Here is a 9,841-nt window from a genome sequence, read left to right as displayed (position 1 = left end):
CTCAGGCACCCACCTATAGAAGGTCCGGGCACACAGGCTTTCTGGACCCTGGTTTTCTCATCAGGAGAACGAAGGTGTTCTGTGGCTGGATGGTTTCCCATGTTGCCCTCACCTTTTTATTTGTCTCAGGGACTCCATTGTTTTCCGGATTCTGAGTCCCCAGATTCGGTGTTAACAGCTCACTTCCGTGTGGTGTTCACGGAGCCATGCCGAGACGCCGCCAGCTTCTGTCTGCCTGGGACTCGCAGGTGCCCCCTGAGCTGATCAAAGGCTGGCCCGAAGCTCGGAAGAATGGCGGCGTGTGCGCCTTACAGCGCCGCTCGCCACTCGCCGCTGCAGGCAGGCCGGCCCTGTGTCTGCCAGCGACGCTGCCGAGGCCTGGACCACAGTGTCTAGGCCAGTGATGGCGAACCTATGACACGCGTGTCAGAGGTGACACGCGAACTCATTTTTTTGGTTGATTTTTCTTTGTTAAATGGCATTTAAATATATAAAATAAATATCAAAAATATAAATCTTTGTTTTACTATGGTTGCAAATATCAAACAATTTCTATATGTGACACAGCACCAGAGTTAAGTTAGGGTTTTTCAAAATGCTGACACGCCGAGCTCAAAAGGTTCGCCATCACTGGTCTAGGCTGTTGCTGCTCTGAAAGCACTGGTTTTAATGAGGAGCCCTGAGACCAAACAGCTGGTACTTCCTTTCATAAACTAGATTAGATGCTGCTTCCTGTTCTAAATTCCATCTCCAACACACACACACACACACACATACCCCATCTGGGAAGGGAGGAAATCGAGGCGGAGGCCAGCGTCTGTCACCCTGTCTGAAGTCAGGTCAGGGGCAGGTCTGGCCGAGAGGAAGAGAAACGTCGTACTAAGAGCCACTAGTCACAGTGGTTTGCAAGCAGCGGGTGAGGTTCCCAGGAACCGCGCCGTGTCCTGGGAAGAAGTTCAGGCCTCTGCACTGCATTCCCAGGCGTGGGCGTTAGCAGGATTCAGATTTATCTGCGGGAGAAGCAAAATCAGTGCTTGAGCTGAAAATCATACTTAATACACGCTAGCATGTGCTAATTTCAGTTTCAGTTTCTATTATGCATGTTCTTGGAGACATAAAATATCAAGACTTAGATTCAAGTCATGTTAAAAAACAAAAAAACTAGGGTTAGTAGAACCGAGAAGTTACCCTTGTAACTTTGGTGCTCGTGCTAACTCCTGTGACAACGTGAATTTACAGTATACTACCCAGAAACACCCTTTTCCATGTCAGCTTTCAGGAGTTCAGGTTCTATGGTTTTTGCTTTTTGTTGTTCCTATTCTTCTGCCTCCCTTTCGCTGTCCCCAAAGAGGAGCCGTTGTAGCCGAATGGAGGGAATGAGAGTGTAGTAAGGGGTTTTGTTATTCTGGTATAGTCTCACCTGCAGATACTTGCTTCTCATATGAGGACCATGAGAGGTGACTTTCAGGGGGAACGTGGCAGAAATGTTTTTATGTTGGAGGTTGTTTAAGATCCGCTAAGATCTGAGGAGCATTCGTGCTTTTTATTTGTAGGATATTCTCTAAGTAGGTTTAAGTACCACCTGCCCCTTTCTCAAGTTCCGACTGAATATTTTTATCTTATGAATGATTAGACTCTAACTTAAATATGTCCTTGTACACGTAGGAAAAGTAATACATGACAAAAGGACTACAAAGGCATGATTTTAAAGTTACTAGTTAAAGCAGGTGATATGCAGCTGTCCCTGTTTATAGACGAATTCAATATTTATAAATTGGGTGGCATTCAGAAGGAGCTAAGGATCTCATTGGTTAAGGTCATCTGGCTCGAATCCTTTGGTGATGTAAAGAATTGTGCTGTGTCTTGGCAGTTAGGGCACAAATATTACTGAGTCCGTTCAGGTTTATTGAAAGGATGAGAGAGCCTGCCAGGGACTGGGGAGTTCAGGAGGGCGACGCTCATTCACGGCTTAGCCGCTGCCTTGCTGGGGCAGCCGAGTGAGGACGGCATTCCGGGCTGGTCCCCAGATCCTCCAAGTGCTGGGAGATGAGCCAGAGCTGGGATAGCCCATGCTTCCAGACGTTTCCCAGATCGGACTCAGGTCTGAGGGAGCAAACACCTCGTTGGGGGCACCCTCCCGGTGCAGACGGATTCCAGCCCCAGTGGGAGCAGCGGCTCTCGCTGGCAGCTGTCCCTCCCGGTGAAGGGTTCTTGCTGCATGTTCGTTCGGGCCCCTGGAAACTCCTCTGTGCGTCCTGGATGCCCTGGGCAGGGGTTTTGCTGACATTGCTGGGGGCCAGCAGGCCCCGTCCTAGTGGGACGAACCCGCGGAGGCTGAGGCCGCATCCATGGGAGGGAGACACCTGCCCGGGCAGGAGGCTCACAGCCTGAGCTTGGGCTGGAACCGGTGGTGGAGGTCAGTCAGCTGTGAGGCTGGCTGCACTTCCCACGCCCTGGAAACTCCTCTGTGCGTCCTGGATGCCCTGGGCGGGGGTTTTGCTGACATTGCTGGGGGCCAGCAGGTCCCGTCCTAGTGGGACGAACTCGCGGAGGCTGAGGCCGCATCCATGGGAGGCACCTGCCGGCAGGAGGCTCACAGCCTGCGCTTGGGCTGGAACCGGTGGTGGAGGTCAGTGAGCTGTGAGGCTGGCTGCACTTCCCACACCCACCCTCAGGTGGCGGTAGAGGAAGTAGAAACAGCAATGCAATTTCTAGGCGATCACGGAAGGGACCAGAGGCCTGGGAAGGACATAACCTGACCAACAGTCCGAAGCCAGTTTTCAACCTTTGCCATCTCCCGGCACATAACCTAATGACTAACATTCCGTGGCACACAAACACAGAAACCAGGTGTGCGTTGCTGCATGCACACGGGACGGCTGTTGTGGTGGCCGTTGCTATTTCTCTACCTGACAGTCTGCGGGGAAGAGGCCGGTGCCCCTGGCTAGCAGTCAGGTGGGGCGTGTGTCACACACTCCGGCGGCACACGGCTGACAATGCTGATCTGACAGAAGGCCTGGCTCTCTCGGGAGACCATATGCCAGCACTACACCAGCTTGATTGTCACAGTCCCCGCCTCCTGCCTCATCCAGGCAGTCCGTGCCTTGAGGTCCACAGGAGCTCCCAGGAGCCAGGTGTGCGGCTTCTTGTGGCTGCGAGTTTCTCACTTCCTCGATGTGTAGGAATTCCCGTGCGCATTGATGAAAACGCATTCACCTTAGAGCAGTGGTTCTCAAGCTTGGCTGCACATTAGAATCACCTGAGAATCTTTTTAAAATCCTGATTTCTGGGCCTCATCCTCCAGAAATTCTGTTTCTTTGTTATGGGGTGGGGCCACAACATTAGTAACAAAGAAACAGAATTTCCGGAGGATGAGGCCCAGAAATCAGGATTTTAAAAAGATTCCCAGGTGATTCTAATGTGCAGCCAAGCTTGAGAACCACTGCCTTAGAGGGAGGCTAATGCGGGCAGCCAGAGGACACATGCAGTGTCGACACCTGGTCTGTGATGTCCCAGGTGTTGTATGAGTTCCACACCAGGTGCATCTCAAAAGCAGAGGCTACTCTGGAGAGTTCCTGGGGAGACGCAGTCTGCAACGTGCTTCTCAGCCGGGGTTTCTGTCGGTATCCAGTCCGGCGACCCACCTCCGCTGGCACTCTCCCCGCCCCCGTCTGGTTGAAGATGGGCTGACATGCAGAGGAAGTCCCTGTCCTGGGAGTGCGCTCGCACCCAGTACACACATGTGCCAAACACGAGGAAGCAGCGAGTGGGAAAAGTGGAGGCGCCTGAGGACATGAGGGTGGGTGTGGCTGGAGCAGCCCAGCGGGGGGAGGCGGGAGAGAAGGTCCGGGAAGGGGAGGTGGGTTTACTGTGGTCCCCTGGGAAGCCCGGGGAGGGTTTTCGTAGGTCAGTCGTGTGCTCTGATTGACGTTTTTGTGCAGATTAGGGAACAGGTTGTGGGGAAATCGTGGGGGGCAGTTCTGGAAGCAGGAGGCCAGCCAGCAGGCCTCGCGGGGTTCCAAGTGGAGAGGAGACCAGGGAAGCATGTACTCCGAAGTTCAAACAGCTCACAGCACCTGAGTGGCACCGTCTCGCTCTTACCGAGCTAGAAACATCAAATGATTTAGGAGACCGTCTTAGGACCAAATGGAAAAACCCGGCCCTCTGTGGGAAGATAGCCTTTGTTTGCCAAGCTCGGGCCCCAGAGAGGACCCCTGCTGGCCTCTCGCTGCAGGTGGCGGGATGTCCTGTGGGTCCCCTACGCGCCATCCTGTGAAGGGCTGACCCCGCTGATGTCCCTCAGCCCCGGTGTTCTGCACACAGTTGCCAGCCCCACCCCCTGACTTCTCTCTCATTACCTCCAACTTAATTCTTGGTTCTTCGCTCACATCGCCTCTCTCCTGGGAGTCCGCCCTCAGTCCTGTCTCTGTCTCGGGTGGAGGGAGTGCCTGTTCCCTGTGCTCGTAGCGTGTCCTCCAAATGTCCTAAAAGTCCTGCACTGGAACTGTTGGTCTGTCTCCTGCTGGGCTGCCTATCATTGCCAGGGAGAAGAATTTTTTGGTCATAGAGTATAAAAACAGCCACCCCATGTCCCTGTGAGTAAAAAAGAAAAAAAAAAAAAGGTAAGATTCTGGGCAATTAAATATTTAGGAAATATGTTTTCTTTTACACTTCTCAGTTCCAAGGTGCAGAGCTTTGAAGGAAATGGATTTAATTAAAAATTCGGAGTCAGACTGCTACTGCTACCATCAAAAAACCCAAATCGAGTGGAAATACATATGGTCAACTGTGCAGGTAAGAGGGTACCTTTAAATCTTATCTTACCGCAGGGAATTTGTTTATTTTTCTTTGATTTTGAGTCAAGCTCCTTAAAAAGGATCATGGCTTTATTTTTATTTTTTAAGATGAAAATAATATGTATTTTATTCATTTTTTAAAATGTGTCGTTATTGTTGACAGTATCCCAGATGCCCCCTGCTCGGCCCGTTGCTGTGGATGTGTTTGATGTTTATTTTGATGCTCACAGCGCCCCCGACTGGGCAGTGCGACCACGGTGTGCTTCCGCAGCAGGGCTGGTGGCACAGATGCAGGGACAGAATAGGTGGGGGTGGGTTTTGCAGGCGGGCGTGAAAGTAAAGGCGGTACCTGCAAGGGAGTGATTCCTCATGACGCGCCTTGGGATTCAGCTGGACAAGCAGGGGCTGAGCCCTTCGGGGTGAGGAGCAGGGTGGAGATGCCAGATGCATGGGGGGGTCCAAGGCTTGCCGGGTGCAGCGCCGACGGGCATGCTGGGAAGACAGGAGGTGGTCAGCCAGGCGGTGCATGGAATGCGGCCTGTGTGAGGGGCTTCCGTTCGGGGCTGACAGGGTCCAGGGTGTGGCCGTGGGAGTGATTCGTGGAGGTGGGTGGAGGACAAGACCATCAGAGGAGCTCAGAGAACTCCTGGGAGGCCAGCATATAGGGGTGCGGGGAGTGCACTGTGTCTGGTGAATCCCCGAGACGCGTGGCTGCAGGTGGCACTGGAGAGAGTGCAGCCGTGGGCCTGGGGCAAAGTCCACGAGGAGGGGGAGGCAGGCAGTGGGTGATACCACCCGATGCCCGAGGCTCGGAGCTGGTGGCCACGCCCCAGTCCCGGGCAGGGAGGAGAAACAGAGGGACAGACAAGGCAGCAGCCAGGCTGTCGTTCAATAATGCGTGGCTGTAGCTGGTGCTGTGCTGTGAGCCGTGGGCAGGCCCTGAGGCTGGGCTCTGCCCTCAGGAGGTGGTGGTGGGAGACGCCGGGGCTACGTCTGAGCTTATCCAGAGGGAGCACTTCTCAGTCACGGAGAAAATGGTAGAGATAACCCCGCTTCTTGTGGGTTTATAACAGTTGGCCACCTGTTCCTCTATCTCGTCTTTGCTTACGTCTCCGTTGGCCCCAAGAACACGCTAGAACAGTGGTTCTCAACCTCGGCTACACATGAGAATCACCTGGGAATCTTTTTAAAATCCTGATTTCTGGGCCTCATCCTCCGGAAATTCTGTTTCTTTGTTACAAATGTTGTGGCCCCACCCCATAACAAAGAAACAGAATTTCCGGAGGATGAGGCCCAGAAATCAGGATTTTAAAAAGATTCCCAGGTGATTCTAATGTACAGCCAAGGTTGAGAACCACTGAGCTAGTAGAAGAAGTTGGATCAACCACCACTCAGGGAACAAACACCCACTTTCCGGGTGGGGGGTGTGCCCGTGGCCTCCACATAGCACCGCGTGCATCTGCGTGGCCCTCACTCAGCCAGTTGGGGCTCTGCTCCTCTGCTTAGGGTTCTAGGACGCGTTCAAGAAGCTTTAACTCCTGTGCTTATGCAGCTGTGCATTCTTGTCGATAGGTTAGGATCACCAGCACAGACCTGCTCCGTGTTGCGTATATCACAGAAAGACACAACTGCCAGGACCCAGAAACCATCCTTTGTCTGATCAAGTGTGAGATCCACGCGTTCTGGACCCCGAGCGAGTCTCATGAAATATCCGTGAGCATCCGCCCACACGGGGAGACCGTGTGCTTCTCTGTGAAGCCGGCCGGGAGCCACACGGTGCACGTGACTCACAGGGGTGAGTCCTCTCTGGTTCACGGGGCTTCTCGGCCCGTCTTTCTGAGAGGCATGTCGGTAGATTGGCGTTTCCCTGTTCACTGCCCCCGCCTTGACACAAGCCTGTTCCCCGGGTGTCTCCTTTGCTCCAGTTGTGGACTTCGGGCTCGTCCTCCTGTTTGTGGCCGGCATCGTCCTCTTCCGCCTGGCGGAGCGCTTGAGTCAGTAAGTACCTGTGGCGCCCTTCTTAACCTGGGGACCGAAAGGGCGGGGACCGTGCTGGCGCCTGCAAAGGAGGCCCACCCCGGTTTGAGGGGAGCTCTGCTTCAGGTTTTGCAAACGACAGGCCTGAAGCTTAAGCTTGCAAAGCCTTTAAAGCCGGGAATGGTCGTTTGTGTGGCGATGACAGGTAAACATTGCACCATGCTTCCGGAGGCGGAACGTGGCATCGCCTGCTCATGGACATCAGCGTGTTCGCGTGTGAGCTCTGTTACTGTCCCCACCGTGTACATGGGGACGGAGATCTGCCGTCACCTGACTGGTTCCCCCGGGGCCGGGGCGGGGGCGGGTTTGCTGGTGCCAACACCTGGCCCTCTCTCAGAGGCCGCCTCGGATGCCCGAGGAGGGATTGCACAAACCTCTGATCAACCTGCCATTCTGGTATTTTGTTTCTGACAACTTCACTCGTGAGGAAGGAGTGTCCTTCCAATCGTTTTCACTGTTCAGTGCCCTGTCCTGCACACGGCTTATGCCTGAGCCTATCCTTGTGGCACAACCAAGTGTGAACACCCCTCACGGCCCATCAGTGTGCAACTGGCCGCTGCTGACGCAGCCCGAGGCGGGAAGCGTGACTGTGCGGAGCTGGGCTGCAGCAGAGGCTGATGCGGGAGGGTCTTTAGAAGCTGAGCCCGGACAGCGCTTTCTCGGGCGCCGCCGCGGCTCAGGCAGGTGCCCGCCCGCCCGCTGCCTGACAGCGGGGCCATAATTCTTGCCGGGTCCGATTCTGAGCAGAAGATTGCGCAGACGTAGTGTTTTGAGTCCATGGCAAGCTGTTCACCCTACATTTCAGGCAGAGATTCCGTTTTTTAAGAGCACCGGACGTAATCAAAGCCGCCGCCTGAGGTTTTCTTCTTCCGTCGTCAAGTTGAACGTGTTTTCCATGCGAACAGCGTGGCTGGGCATTCACACGCCTCCGTCTGCTTGTCGTGACAGGAGCCCCGCTTTCTATTACTCCCTGGGGACGGCGCTCGGCGTCCTGATGACACCGGTCTTCCTCCTGCTGCTGGCGAGAAGGTGCATCCGTAAGGTGGGTGAGCCGGGTGGGTGCCCGTGAGCGCAGCGTGCAGATCGGGGTCCTTGTAGGCAGGAAGCTTGGTCAGATCGATCCACACTGATTATGGTGACTCCCATTCAAGCTGTGTTTCTACGTTGCACAGACTGGCTTTAAAACGTACCTTTTTCTAGAGAGTCCCTGTTTATTTCATTGCCGTCTGTAGGTTTCCGTAGTACGTCTTGCTGATACTTTTCTGGAGACCCTGTCATTCTCTAGGTAACGTGTTCATTCTCAAGGGGATGTGTTTTCCTTGTGAGTGACAGGGATGATTCTATGCTAAAAGAGAGTCTCTCTCTGACCTCGGCCTCGCTGAGGACTCTCACGTGGCCGAGCTGTCCGGGCTGTGAATAGCAGCGTCGCTGCCTCTGCGGATGGCTGCGTCATCATCCGTTCCCCGGGACAGAACGAGGAGACGCAAATATTAGTTCACGGCGATAATGTTGCCGTCCCTCCGCTGAAAGGGTGCAGCCCAGCATCACCTGGAGATACATTGTTCCCTGCACAGCGCGGCTCCAGCGACAGTGGGCGTGCCTGCCCCCGGGCGCCCTGCCCAAGTGCAGGCTGCGGCTCAGGTCCTGTGCCCGCGAGTCTGCATCCCGGCAGCTCCCAGGGCGCCAGGGCTGCCGGGCCGGGGCCGCACCTGTAATCAGACCCGAGGGCCACGTTGACTGCAGCGCGTTTGTGTAGAGCAGTGTCTGGTACCGAGGGCTGTGTGCTTGCTTCTGCTGTTACGAGAGCGCCTGACCCGAACACTGTGTGTTTGTTTTCTCCACACGCAGTGCAGCACCTTTGGGGCTGTGATGGTTGCTTGTTGGTTTGCTTCAGTGTATGTGGTGTGCCAGTGGATGGAGCACCTGCCGTGGCTGTGGGGTGAGCACAGGATGCATGTCGTAGGTAGGTAACGTTTGAAGATCCGTTCTGTTATCGGGAAAGCTGCCAAGTGCCACCGGAGGCCTTCTCTTGGCCGATGTTCCCGGCATCTAGGTTTCCTTTGGAACGAAGCAGCGCTGTTTAAAACCGTATTTTATTTATTCCCGTAGTTGGCGATTTCAGTTCATTGTTCAATCTCATCTTATGCCCTTTCCCATATGACCTCCTTCTTCGTTGTCTATCCTCATGTTCAAAAGAGCAAAAACGATTTGCCCCTTTTGGCTACAGATGCTCTGACCACATCTAACTTGTGATGAAAAAGTTTCTGTAAAATGTGGCTCTTTCGATCTTTGTCTGGATGTATTCGGCACGAAAGGTGAGACGCCCTACATGTACGTGACGAATGAAAGCCCGACTTTCCAGAAACGGAGGCGTCGGGGACCCCCCTGTTCTCCTTGTTACCAAAACAACACCCGCTTTTTCTCCTGGTTTAATCGGGAGATGGTGGGGGATGAGAGAACTGGTTTCCTCCTAATGTCTGACCCCAGATTTCTCACACAAGTTTATGCCCCCAAATCAGAAGCAATACATGTTTTGTTTCATGTTAGGATTTTATGTTTTTAGTTCATGGTTCTTATGCTAAAGTGTTTTTTAAAGTAAATCACCCATATGATGGTATGGTCCCCTAAATACTTCACTAAGCACTTCTAAAAACCAAGAGCATTTTCCTCTATAGTCAAGTATCAAGTCTAAAAAGAAATAAAAATTCCGTAAAGCATCTATCACCCAGGCCACGCTTACGTTCCCGACACAGCCTCGGTGGTGGGTTCGTTAAGCTGCGCTGTAGTCGGGAATCACGCTTTGTACCCGTTCTGCCCCGTTCCCATCACAGGGTACACTGACGAGACCACGCTTTGGATTTCTCCGGTTCCCCCTCTGTGGTGTAAGTCAGCTGTGTTCCTCTCTCGCCCGCATGTCCTTTAGACGGGACCTTCGGCCTTGGGGCTCGCTCAGACGCAAACGCCACGCTCCCGGCGGCCCGCACCGGTGCCGCGTGCAGCTGGACCCG

At 54.0% G+C, this 9,841-nt stretch overlaps 1 protein-coding gene across 1 annotated transcript in view; it reads left to right on the top strand.

The window, feature by feature from the left end:
* Positions 1-206: 206 nt before the first annotated feature.
* NEMP2 (nuclear envelope integral membrane protein 2) overlaps positions 207-9,841 on the top strand; it is a gene marked incomplete at its 3' end in the record, with an annotated part of 16,595 nt that continues 6,960 nt past the window's right edge. The window contains exons 1-6 of the mRNA XM_014544765.1: positions 207-339; positions 4,679-4,794; positions 6,369-6,591; positions 6,722-6,794; positions 7,782-7,875; positions 8,682-8,796. Coding sequence (XP_014400251.1) covers positions 207-339; positions 4,679-4,794; positions 6,369-6,591; positions 6,722-6,794; positions 7,782-7,875; positions 8,682-8,796 — 754 coding nt within the window. The remainder of the gene's footprint in view (positions 340-4,678; positions 4,795-6,368; positions 6,592-6,721; positions 6,795-7,781; positions 7,876-8,681; positions 8,797-9,841) is intronic.

The sequence above is a fragment of the Myotis brandtii genome, unplaced genomic scaffold (genome assembly GCF_000412655.1).
Source record: "Myotis brandtii unplaced genomic scaffold, ASM41265v1 scaffold381, whole genome shotgun sequence".
NCBI classification, from domain to species: Eukaryota; Metazoa; Chordata; class Mammalia; order Chiroptera; family Vespertilionidae; genus Myotis; species Myotis brandtii.
The sequence above is the reverse complement of the archived record's forward strand: the minus strand, read 5'-3'. Positions and strand labels throughout refer to the sequence as shown.